Below are 12,887 nucleotides of genomic sequence, written 5' to 3' on the forward strand. Positions count from 1 at the left end.
ATGAAAAACATAAGGTGTACACGAGTACGATACCAGAAGCTGATCTGTTTGAGTTGCCTAAGGATACAGATGAGGAATAGCAAGTTATGGACATAATTTCAGCTATTGAAATGTTGCCTAAAGTGCATTTTGCACTGCTTTGGAATAGAATAAAGTTTCAGGAAATCTCTATGGACCGTAAAATATATTTGGTGTGAAATCTGGCTCTTGTTGTTACACAGACTGAACTCTTGGATTAAAGGGATTTTTTTCAGCAGACTTGCTGACCACAGAGACCTTGTACATTTGTAACATCTCGGCTGTCGATCTGACAATAACAACTGATGCAGCTGTATTAGATACACAGAATAGACCAGCTCCATAAATACACAAATTAGGACTGTGCCTTCAAGTCCTTCTGGGAAGTATTTACGAGTTGGAAAGTTGTAATTAATGACAGCGGGTGCGTTCAAGTCACTTTGTTCAGAGCAAGATGGAGGTGTAAGTAAGAGTCTCTTACTGTAATTACTACAAAAATTTTTTTTTTTAACTATACGTTTTAACTGTACTTTCCTGCTTTAACTTAGTCACTCGTCACTTTATAAAATGTGCATATCTCTTTTATACTGTGTGCAATATATAGGTCTCATATACTGACTCATATACATACCTTATACAGACGTTGCATCAGTAGTTCTCTTCATGACACACCCCAAACTCAGAAACTCAGGTTTTTCTATGAGCTCAGAATTTCTTTCCGACTTGGGGCCGGAAAGAAAGTAAATACTTTCTGACATGACTTGAACCAGGTACCATGCATCCTTTATATAGAAGTTTGGAGTTAAATAATGCAAATGTGCAGACCAAAATCTTGGAAGGTTAAAAACAACGGAAGGTTACGAAAGTACAGCTAATGGCAGTTGGAGGAAACTGGTGAATTACGATCTGCTTCATTCTTTCTCTTCTGACCAGACACAGACAAATGAAGGTGCATTGTTTTGTACCAGCAGAGCAACATTCCTGTCCATTTAGCCATTACATGCGGTTTGTCTATCATTGTGTTCTCTCAGACTGCTGATTCAGCTCTTCAACTTTTGTATGAATTGGATCTGGTAAGAGGAAATGTTATACTAAGACTGGCAGGAAGACTTTTACCCAGCAAGGCAAGATATCTGCTCATGATTTGCTGAGGTACAGAGGATTTACAATACACTGAGACACGTCTGGCATGTGTACGAGGAAACACCTGGTTTTTACAGTTTAAAAAGTAAAACAAATATTCCTCACCCACAATGCCCTGTTCTGATCCAAAGATCTCTATGGAACATCCTGAGGGTCAACACTGATTAGTGCAAAGCACTATGCCAACTGCCTTTGAGTTTATTACATCCTGTCCTGTACAGAGCACAGAGCACACTGGGAAGCGCTAGGGAAGCGCACCGGGGGTACTGAACCTGTAGAAAGTGGTGTGAGTTCGGTTGCACTGGAAATGTTCCCATGAACGAGAACATAACTTGTACTTGGGTCCTTGCTTGTTCAGGTAAAGTAAAGTAACCCGAGTGTGTGTTTTAGCTGATGATGACATCATTAGTTTCCACAGCATATGAACATGTGAGTGGCACACAGTAGGAACACAGTAGAGGTGAGGTGCCTAGAAAATAATCAAAATAATCAAAAATAAAAGATAGATAGATGGACAGACAGACAGACAGGACGAGTTCTGTTGTGTTCTCCATGGACATTTGTGTTGACGTATGATGAGTTTCATAGAATCAAGTGAAACCAGACCAACACTGTGGGGGAGCTGGGAACCAGTCCCTCTGTTTCAGACCACAGCAAACATTCTCAGTGTGAAAACCAGCTTAGTGTCACATTCAATTCCTCACAGTCACCTGATTCTCTAATTAAAGCCAGCTTGCTGTCAGTTTCATTATTGCTGGACTATGAGCCTAACCTTGCTTATTCTGGAATAGACACATGCTCTGGTCACATCTAGATTTCCACACTGTTCTTTATAGACTTTCTGTTCAGGTGGAGAAACAAGTTGCAATATGAGCTGCTGAGGTTCTCACCCACTCCACAACTGAGCACAGCTACACAGAGATGGGAAATCGAGTCTCAGTGAAGGACTTGACCGTCCTTCCTGACTCAACTAATTTTAAATAAAACTATAATCAAATATAAAAAACAGAGTTCAAACCATCGACCTGAATCAGTTAATAAAAGCCCCCCATAAACCCCAGGGAGAAAAATTACTATATGTACTTTTGAATGTTTTGAAATATTACTCTTAATCACGAGTTAGGGGGCACGGTGGCTTAGTGGTTAGCACGTTCGCCTCACACCTCCAGGGTCGGGGTTCGATTCCCGCCTCCACCTTGTGTGTGTGGAGTTTGCATGTTCTCCCCGTGCCTCGGGGGTTTCCTCCGGGTACTCCAGTGTCCTCCCCCTGTCCAAAGACATGCATGGTAGGTTGATTGGCATCTCTGGAAAATTGTCCCTAGTGTGTGATTGCGTGAGTGAATGAGAGTGTGTGTGTGTGCCCTGCGATGGGTTGGCACTCCGTCCAGGGTGTATCCTGCCTTGATGCCCAATGACGCCTGAGATAGGCACAGGCTCCCCGTGACCCGAGGTAGTTCGGATAAGCGGTAGAAAATGAATGAATGAATGAATCACGAGTTACAATAAAGTTTTGTACTTAATTAAATTAAATTAAGGTAGAAATGAAATGATTTATTTAATAAGCTGGTTAGTATCCTGCCAGATGCTTGAAAAGTGTTCTTGGCTTACTTGGCTTACTTTATATTAATAAAAAGGTTATCATTATTTTCACAAAACTTCTGCACAGCATTTAGTTTGTCATGGACACTAGTTAGTTTGCTCTCTGATGAGCTCAAGTTTCAAAATGTGAGAGAGGATGAAAATGAGCTTGCTAGCATTAAACAGCTGACTGCTCTCTGCTTGCCATCTGTCCATATAGCAGCTGGCTGATTATAGAGGATGTTGGCTGTTCTCCGTAAGCTCCCACCTATTCATTTAAGCATACACACACACTCACACACACACAAATACACACACGCATACACACTCACACACATTCACACACTTACACACTCACACACAGTCATTTATTATAACCACTTGTTCTAAATAATTTAACCTAAATAGGGGTAGAGAGTGGTGCCTCACATCCTCATCAGTATTATACGATAGCTGAGCTTTGCTTTTAGTTATCTTCAATCAGATTTATAGACAATGATTTATTCAGTGTTTATTGCACCATTTTTGGAGCCATGCCTATTTGCTAAGTGGAAGTGAGCTATAATGTCAGTACTATCACCAAGATTACGGCTCGGTGTATTAGAGCTTCACCATTAAAGTTCCCAACATCAGTTTTGCCTTGCTGAACCTTAATCAATGTAGTTCAGTTTGAGCTTTCCATCATGGATACATCTTTAGTACAGGTGATTTTTGCACCTTTTTCATCTTTTTGTAAGATGAAAAGTTTTTTGTAGGTTTTTAACTACAAGAGAAACAAAAAAGAGACTCTGGTGATACGGTTATACTAATATACGGTTATTGTGGCATTCAATAAAATTAAACTTAAAATATATTTATTTATATATATTTATATATATATATATGTACATATATATACACAGTGTTCATTAATTCATGAACAAATTGTAATCTTTGCCAAATACTGTAGTGTAAGTAGAATAAAAACATGTTTTTGAAAGCTGTGTCATTATTGTCCTACAACGGCAGGCCCCATCATCTTATATTCCTTACTTTTATTCGCTTTTGTTTCCAGTATACAGGAACGTCTTTAGTATCTATGGGCTATTTATGGGGTTTTGCAATTTTCTTCAAAGAAACCTGAAAATCGACCCATGACACAGTTCCTGTCACATTCCACCTCCTTCCTTTTGTAAGGGAGATAAATGTACTAATCTTTCCTGCCTGAACAAGACCCAGAAATAAAAAACTAAAAAAAAAAACTTCCCTTTACACTTTATCTATACTATATGGCCTATTTTTCTAATAGTATTATTGTCAACTGAAATTTATAAAGAATGCCTTAACATTTTGTCCTGTCTATGTACGTTTTGATGAAATACACAATAACAACTATGAAGAAGGAAGCAATTACGTTTGCATACTTTGTTAAAACTTTAAAATAATAACTTTTGTATATTATAACTAATATAAATGTGTATTGGTATTTTGCTCATAATGAGCATGACTCATGGCAGCTATTTGGGGGAAAGATATTTTGATACACTGACATTTTCTTGACTATTTTTTACGCTGTTATCTCTTTGGTCAAGCTTGGAGATTCCTATCTATAGCACTATAAACAAACTCTATGTAAAGCAAAGCAGCATGTAACAAAGTCCAGCTCAGACTGGTTTGACTTGCCCGGATTGTTTGTGCAGGTTATGGCACAAAACTTCTCCCTGCTATACCAATGTTCCCATGATATATTACGACACAATCCATCATATCACACACAAACTGTATTTTCTAGCTTGAAAGAGTTCAAATTTTATCCATTTTAACTTTTATTTATCCAAAAAGAAACATAAAACGCTCTCTACTGAGAAGCACTCAGCTGCATGACCCTGAAATCTGATGATCTAACTGGAAATTTAGATAAGCCTTTGTTTCAGAGGTTACACTCATGCCACAAAACTGAAGACTGAGTCACAGATAAACTTGCACAATGCTGGAAAACCACTGCCCTTTGGCCCTCTGCCACACACACACCTCTGCCACAGTTTGTTCACAAGATGTCAATAGTATGTGTGTAAAGTGTTCCAAGGCTATGAGGAGTGAAAAACGGGTTTCCTATTTAGTACTTATAATGCCAGTCTACATAAATTGGTCAACACCACACAGCTACTTTAGTTTTAGACGATAATATGAAATCAACTTTAATACAACTGCTGTCAACTGTAACTGTCTGTAACTTTATTAGGGACATTGAGTGTGTGACCAAACGGTATTACATAACTATATAATATTTAACGATTGCACTTTTGTCTTTAGGTCAACACCATTGCAAATGAACTATTGGCCACAATATGTCATGCAAGGTGTAAAGAAATGAAATAAAAATGAAATCAAAAGATCATAAGGCTGAATTTTAAACATTGTAGGCTGTTTGAAAGATGTCTACAGCATGTCAACATCACTGTTGTACAAAAGTGGAACTGTATTCTTACTAGTATTCTTTATCAACATTTACAAATCAGCAGTCAACATTGGGGTGTGAAAAGAGTCGTACAGAACTGCAGTGGTCTTTGAGGTATGTGTGAAATGAGGAAAAAAAAAACGTTAAACAGACTTTTGCAAGAGAAATATTTATTTGGATTAATAAAATATTCACTAAATATTCTCAGACATTCACATAAAAGTAAGTATGTCCTCTAAAGTGCTTGTAAACAATACACAAAAGGTTTCATCTTCTGCAAAAAAATAAAATAAAATCCTAAATGAGGTGCAGTGTTAAAGACCAGCTTAAAAAAACTAAATACAGTCAATTTAAATCAGCAAATCTTCATTGATCCTTAATTTTAAGTTTTCTCTGTCCTATACGTATAGCTCTCACAACCAGCACACCCCATCCCCCACTTCCTTCATCGGTGTTCCAACACACTTCAAATAATAAATGTTCAACCTGCACAGTATTTAAAAATAACGTCTGTTCCATTCTCCACCCACAGTCTAATAGAAATCCATTTAAAGCCATGGGCTTCAACTAACAAACCATTGGTCTATGAAACTGATAAAACTCAGTCGTCAATCACACAGCATCACTGTATAAACCCATTTCTATTGTTTCTGAATATTTCAATTTACTTCCTTTTCTGCTGCTTTAGCTTCTTCTTTTGTTTGAGGATCATATTGTACAGTGTTTCGAGTCCCTCTAGTAAACCATCGCCGATTATAGCACACGAAGGTTGCAAGTGCCATGGGGTGGAGGTGCCAAGTTCTCCCAGTGCCAGCATCTTCTCAATTTCTGCCAGCGTCATAGAGTTCCTCAGGTCCTGCTTATTTGCAACGATAAGCATTGGTACACCCTGACCCTCTGATGCATGCGCAAGCTTGTGAAGTTCGGTTTTGGCCTCTTCCATCCGCTCTGCATCCACGGAGTCGACCACAAACACGATGCCATCAGTGCAGCGAGTGTAGGACTTCCAGAGAGGACGAAGCTTCTCCTGACCCCCAACATCCCAAAAGTGAAAGGTCACCGTCCCGGAGCGACCAAGGGCCACTTTGACCTTCTCTGCATTAAATCCTTTAGTAGGCACAGTGTTCACAAACTCATTAAACTGCAGTCTGTACAGGACAGTAGTTTTGCCTGCAGAGTCCAGACCCAAAATTGTAATGTGCAGAGACTTCCAGAAAGGAAGATTGGAACCGGATATCCCGTTTCCCATTTTCATCTGGTTTGCCGTCAGATTAAGAGAAGGAAACAATAAAGATCCATAACCGCACGTCTGGTTTTACTCCCAAAAGATTCTTAGGAAAAAGAAGGAACAGACACAAAAATACCAGTGATTTTAATAACAAAGTGAACAAATGGTCAGATAATTTATTATAAATAATGTTATTAATATAACAGATTTTCTGGGTTGTCTGAGAACCTGGGTTGGCCAGTTAACTAACTAACCAGTAATCTAACAATGCTGCAATCAAATACCATGTGGTTTTAGAATGATGGCCATGAGGTCTGGAATTTGTATAAAAAAGACAACAACTACTACTACCGTGATTATAGTAATTAATTCCATTATTTACTATATTATTTACATGATTACTATTATTTAATTGCATAGTGCCAAACGCACTATGTATGTTCTTAGTATTTCTTGTAGCAACTATATTTTCTTGTATTTTGTTGATCTTACTTGAGCTGGATCTAACTACAGTTTTAACAGAAACATGGAAAATTACTAATATCATCCAAAGTTTTTCAGATACACAGTTTCAATGCAACTGATTTACAATGTGGGTGAAGGTGCAAGCAAAAAAAAAATAAAGATAATGTGGCCATTAAAAAAAAAAATTATGGTGTATTTCATACTTACATTATTCATAGAAGTTTATAAATAGATTATAAAAGTAAGTACGCAATACGGGTGGTATGTATAAGCACGCAATACAGGTGGTATGTATAAGTACGCAATGAGGGTGGTATGTATGAGCACGCAATACGGGTGGTATGTTTTGGGTTTTGGTTTGATTTTTTTTTCTTGTTGTTAAATCGGCATGTTAGCTTATTATACAAAGTGAGATATTTGTAATAAATGTAATAAAGTTCCGTTTTAAAACAAGAGCACGGGCGATCATTGTAAAACTGCACTGATTTCATTCTCATATGTTTTCTCTTCCTGAATCACAACACAGCTCCCAAACAGCATACACCAAGTGACCACATATATATATATATACTGTACCATATATACTACTGTACACGATAAACTGACCAAATCACTCAGGAAAAAAGTGTCAGGGGTCAATATTTTTCCTACTTACCACTGGGACTTTACTGATTATAAATCTTTTCCTGACTTTTTATTTAATTACAGCCACTCGGACAAACTCCACACAGCAGCGACGAGTCACACACTGAGCCGCCGCACTTAGCACTGAGCTCCTCATTTGTTTACCTTTGAAATGATTGGTCGCTGAGAAGCACGCGCTTTATAAACCATGACGCAATCTGCAGGTGCAAGTTTAGGCTAATTTGCATAAAGAGCTGCAGTGTATGGAGGCTTTCAGTTGAGGCTTTCATTGTGTGATTAGACTTGAAATCATCTTCATTATTATAGCATCTGTGTGGAAATGAAATGTTCGTGAAAGATATAGAAATATAAACGTTCGGGTTTTTTTTTTTCTTCAGCATTCATTAAAAAAATGACACGATGCACTGTATTGATGGTTGGAAAAGGTTGCAGTGTAAGAAGTTGTTTGTCCTGCACAGAGCCCTGACTTCAACCCCACAGGACACCTTGCACTCCAGGCTTCCGCACCTAACATCAGCATCTGACCTTACTAATGTTTCTGTGGCTAAATGGGATGTTCCAAAACCTAGCAGAAAGCCTTCCCAGAAGAGTTGGCACTATGTATATGTATGCACTTATGTAATCATTAAGTGAAAAGGGGGAATGTGATGGCATGGGATGCTCAACAAATACATATATCGTTATATATCTGTGTCTGCTTTATCCTGAGCATGCAGTCTCACATTTCAGTTGATTGCTGCTTTGCACAATACTTTACAAGATCTCATATAACTGTTGCTATCATACTGATGTGTTCGTTCCAGTATTTCTGCACAAGCAACATTGATTGAGCATACAGTATTTACACTGGTCACCTCTGTTTTTATTTATTGTTTTGTGTGTTGTCTTTTGTGTATTGTCTTGTATTTTTAGTTTGCACAGTATTTTTTCCTGCACTGTCTTTCTGTCTTGTCTTGTCTTGTCTTGTCTTGTCCTGCACTGTTTGCACCAGGTTGCACAGATGCACTTTATGTATCTAGTACTACTTACTGTCTTACTACTTGCATGGTCCTGGAGAAATGTCTCATTTCACTGTTTAATGCAACAGCTATATATGCTTGAAATGGCAATAAAAAGTTGACTTGACTTGAGCTAGGCAGTGGTGAATCAGGAAATCAGCGGACCCTGAGAAACCCATGCAGGTACTAAGAGAAATAAATTCCCCAGACATTAAAAGCCACCATTATTTTTTATTCATTAATTTTTTTTTCAATAAAAATGCTTTATTCTGCCTTCACTCAAAGTATTTCTTCTTGATATTATCTTCTTCTTCTTGAGAATATTTTATTATTTCATCCACGATCTGCTGAGTTTCTCTTCCACACGGTCCATAAATGCACTGTACTCCCCTCTCCTGCGCCGATGCCTCTGAAAAAGTGTACATAAAAACAACATGAAAACCAGAAATCAAGAATTAAAGCAAAAAATACGTAATTTTTAAATTTAATAATTGGTAAAAACAGTCTATATTTTAAATACATTAATAATATAAACACAAAAGTGAGTGAGTCTGTATTTAAAAATTCTTGTAGTGCACTATGTAAATGTATGTAAAGTAGGAACAAAATCCATAATATTTTTCTTTTAATAGATTTTATGTAAGCAGTTATAATACCTGTTAACCTTATAGCTTCAGCTTAAAGCAAAAGAAGCACATTGGAGTTGATCAGTTACATGTGATGTAAATGGAATCATATTATCCCAAATTATTGTTTAAGTTTCCCTGTGTGCTTGTAGGTGTGGGGCGAGGTGTGAGACGAACGTGCTATCCACTAAGCCACCATGCCCCCCCTGTAGTCATTCAAGCTACCATAATAAATGATAACTGTGTGAGCGCCAAATGAACGATTTATTGAAATTTTGATAATGAACAGTGAACACTACACTCACTGTGTATGTAGCGGACATGGGTGGCCAAGGGGACTTCGGCAGCATGAGTTGTGCATCCCATTTGGGTTCTGCTGGTTTGAAAGTAATAATTTTCCTAGCTGTCTCCTCTTTTGGAGAATATGACTCAGGCTGGATTGCTGAAATGTACAAATTTGTAAATAAACACATGCTTATATTACATTTTCCTACAAAATTTGCCTAGTTGTCATGAAAGATACATCTTATGAACTACAGTGGTGTGAAAAGGTCTTTGCCCCTTCCTGATTTTGTAATTATTTTAGTCTAATTAAATTTTGTTTGATCTGAAACATTAAGTGTGACAAACGTGCAAAGAAATAAAAAATCAGGGAGGGGGCAAAGACTTTTTCACACCACTGTATATCTAACCTATCTATATCTAATCGATTTACTCATAAAAAAATAAAAAAGTGTTGGGTGTAGCAATGTCAATTGTGCAGTATTATTATTGAAATAAATACCACAATAGAAAGATTAATACATGAATAAAATAGTCTCACTTTCTCCCAAAAGTGGAGTCTTAAGGTTCAAATTTCCAGGGTCCCTTGCTATGGAAGTCACCATGTCTGGCAGGTTTTCATCACACTGCAGTAGAAAAATAGCAAAGGCCTCTTAAACACCGCCATCTAGTGTCACTATGCTACACTAATAACACTTTTAATAATAATTGTCCCTTAATTTTATATTAACGTATATCACTCCTTGTTGTTATGGCATAATTGTTTCAATCTTATACACACAAACAAACCACTTTAACTGGGAAAGATTTACCCCTGCACATTTATGTTGCCACAGTAGCAAAAAAAAAGTGCAGGGGTAGGCTACAGATGTCTCATCAGTAGTGAGTAGTGAGTTTGTGACAATATACACAACGTATTGTGATGTACATGCTTGCTGTAAACTTACAGGTCTGAAATTGTGAGGCTTTGGGTTTTTGTAGGGATCACGTGGAAACTGTCCAAACTTCACAAACTGTAGCTGTAAATCCAGCAGTGCAGGCGGTTTGTATGATTTGACAAACACGGGAATATTTCTGTTTTTTTCTTGTTTGGATTCCATTACAGGAGGCATTATATCAAGGCTTTGAGATAATTCTTCTAATCCTTCTTTGAGTATAGCTGAGTCAAGGGTTTTCTTCTTGATCCGAGGCAAGTTTAGAGTGCAGTACAGTTTTGGGCTAAAATCAGGTGGCTTTATTTCCCACAAGTCTCTGTGCCTGTCAGCTGCTTTTGGTAGTAGGAGTTTGTGAATCCTACTACGGCTTGTGATTACATTTTGACTGGCAGTGAACAGAAGCTTCCTATTGAAGGTGAATGACCTTTCTGAATCCTTTATCTCTGTGACACTCACTTTATGTACCAGGTCCTAAGATCATATAGGTGATGATATTACAAATCAATTTTAAAACAATTAATACATCTGCCTTTGTGATATATTTATGTATGATCATAAAATATGTACACAATACAGCAACATTCAATCAGCCCACACCATTGATATAAAATACATTGCAGTACAGTCTAGATCGATGATTAAAGATGTTTAAGGATATAAAAGGTTTGAGCAATACAAATGCTTTAAAGATATTTGATATCTACAACACAATCTTGTCTACAAAAAAGTGAAATGTTAAAGCAACAAATTGAAAGCATTTGAGCAATAACTGTATTTTAGTCAACTTTAAATTAAATATTTTAAATGAAAACGTTTATCCTACCATTCCCAGTTCAGTAATCCGTCAGTCATGTGTGCGACACAGCAGGGAAAACAGGTTGCTGTGTTGGAGTGCAAGTTTGAAGCAATGGGAACAATAAAAAAGGTTGCTAGGAGGCTCACATTTAAAGGCTTTGTGCAGAATACTAGTCGTAATAAGAAAAAGAATGAATAGAAAAGAAGCTCATTTTTGAACGCATAATAAAATTAATTGCAATCTCAGGAAACTGACATTTAACAACGGTTTCACTGCTGTTCTCCACAAAATTTAAGTTAAACGCATTGTGTTGAACAAAATTTACACCAGCAGAGGGAAGCACAAGACATATCTGAGAGAGAGAGAGAGAGAGAGAGAGAGAGAGAGAGAGAGAGAGAGAGAGAGAGAGAGAGAGAGAAACATTATTATTTCATCAATACCTAAGGATCAATGTGTATCCAGATTCGATTCCAGGAAACTGATCATGAGACACATCCAGGCACTATGCACATACATTTTTAAGCACCAATTCTTATTTATAGGCAATTTAATGTAGATGTGTAGGGTTAAGATTAAACATGGCACATTTGGGCACAACCAAAAACAGCTTGTGTCTATTACAGGCAGTTCTGTCAATAGGTCAAAGGTCACACCTGGCTTTTATTGGGCTAAAAGCCAGGTGGGGGCGGAAATACTTTGGGCAAAGAGTTTTCAGCTGGTCACAGTTTACACACACTTGGTGGTGTAATCAAGTTGTTTCGGATAATACGGGTGAGATGATTACGAGCAGTGCAGCGTGAACCTGTCCTGACAATATGGCCTCAGCTGGACAAACAGGTCACAGGTGTCTGAGCCCTTATAAACATAAGGTACACTGTAAACCCATAACCTCCTCATCCTTTTGTCTCTCGCTAGAACAGGAAGAGTCACTGCTCCAAGTCACTTCAAAGATTGTACTCCAGCTACCAAAAGGCTAACAAAGGGAGAACCATTTTAGTTTAGAAAAAAAACAAACTGCACAGTAGTGAGTAATTTTGATCTATAAAGAGACAGGGGAGAGAAAACAAAGCTAGACATATGAATCTGTGGTCTTATACAAATATTGTTACGTGAAGGTGGTGAAATAGGTGGTGAATTTTAGTGAGTCGTAGGAATTAGCTAATTAATGCAAAATGACCTTACGGTTTCATAATGGATTAGTGGCTAGCATGTTGGGATAGCATGTCTGGGTTGGTACCATGTATGGTGTGTCTCCCACCTTGTTCCTCCTTGGGATCGGCTCCAGGTTCCAAGGACCCTGTGTGGGATAAGTACAAAAAATGGACGGAATGATGCATCTTGAGTGTCTCATACTTTATGATAGCTATACCTTTATATAAAACTCTTTTAAGTTTAGAGAAATTAATTTATTCCTCTTTTTCCATTAAAGGGCTTGCAAACATACATATAGTATTATTCACCTTAACATATTTGCATATTGACAGGCCCATTCCAATTGTTAGCGTTTGTATCAGCGCACAAACATATTGCTCCTATCATCTCAAGTGCAGAAATATAGACTATTTGTACATAGATGACATGATGTAATGTTATTTATGGGATATTCAAGAGATAGACACTGGCATATTTCCCTTCCTAGTTGCACAGTGTAAAGCACTTTAAAGAGTACTGATGTCACTGACGAGCCAGGGAGACATTTTCCAGTATATTATTTTGTAAAAGTTTGTCCAGAATGC

General features: G+C 37.5%; 2 protein-coding genes across 2 annotated transcripts; both read right to left on the reverse strand.

Annotated features, from left to right (window-relative positions):
* Nucleotides 1–5,326: 5,326 nt before the first annotated feature.
* Nucleotides 5,327–7,659, reverse strand: arl4aa (ADP-ribosylation factor-like 4aa). The gene is made up of 2 exons (XM_060888608.1): nucleotides 7,525–7,659; nucleotides 5,327–6,507 (listed from the first exon to the last, which is right to left on the reverse strand). The coding sequence occupies exon 2, from the start codon at nucleotides 6,429–6,431 to the stop codon at nucleotides 5,841–5,843; it is 591 nt and encodes a 196-aa protein (XP_060744591.1). The 5' UTR covers nucleotides 6,432–6,507; nucleotides 7,525–7,659; the 3' UTR covers nucleotides 5,327–5,840.
* A 1,181-nt stretch (nucleotides 7,660–8,840) lies between these two features.
* Nucleotides 8,841–12,641, reverse strand: si:dkey-30e9.6 (uncharacterized protein LOC564083 homolog). Its single transcript, XM_060888940.1, has 6 exons — nucleotides 12,612–12,641; nucleotides 12,389–12,448; nucleotides 10,368–10,826; nucleotides 9,962–10,046; nucleotides 9,444–9,580; nucleotides 8,841–8,921 (listed from the first exon to the last, which is right to left on the reverse strand). The coding sequence occupies exons 1-6, from the start codon at nucleotides 12,639–12,641 to the stop codon at nucleotides 8,841–8,843; spliced, it is 852 nt and encodes a 283-aa protein (XP_060744923.1).
* Between the last annotated feature and the right edge of the window lie 246 nt (nucleotides 12,642–12,887).

This window comes from Tachysurus vachellii, chromosome 15 (genome assembly GCF_030014155.1).
Source record: "Tachysurus vachellii isolate PV-2020 chromosome 15, HZAU_Pvac_v1, whole genome shotgun sequence".
In the NCBI taxonomy this organism is placed as follows: Eukaryota; Metazoa; Chordata; class Actinopteri; order Siluriformes; family Bagridae; genus Tachysurus; species Tachysurus vachellii.

Bases quoted from the DNA above. Each gene is read 5' to 3' on its own strand.
- arl4aa (XM_060888608.1), bottom strand. From the start codon at position 6,431: ATGAAAATGGGAAACGGGATATCCGGTTCCAATCTTCCTTTCTGGAAG.
- si:dkey-30e9.6 (XM_060888940.1), bottom strand. From the start codon at position 12,641: ATGGGCCTGTCAATATGCAAATATGTTAAG. The intron at 12,449-12,611 runs GTGAATAATACT...TATCCCACACAG, and splicing joins CAATATGCAAATATGTTAAG to GGTCCTTGGAACCTGGAGCC. The intron at 9,581-9,961 runs GTGAGACTATTT...TGTACATTTCAG, and splicing joins GACTCCACTTTTGGGAGAAA to CAATCCAGCCTGAGTCATAT.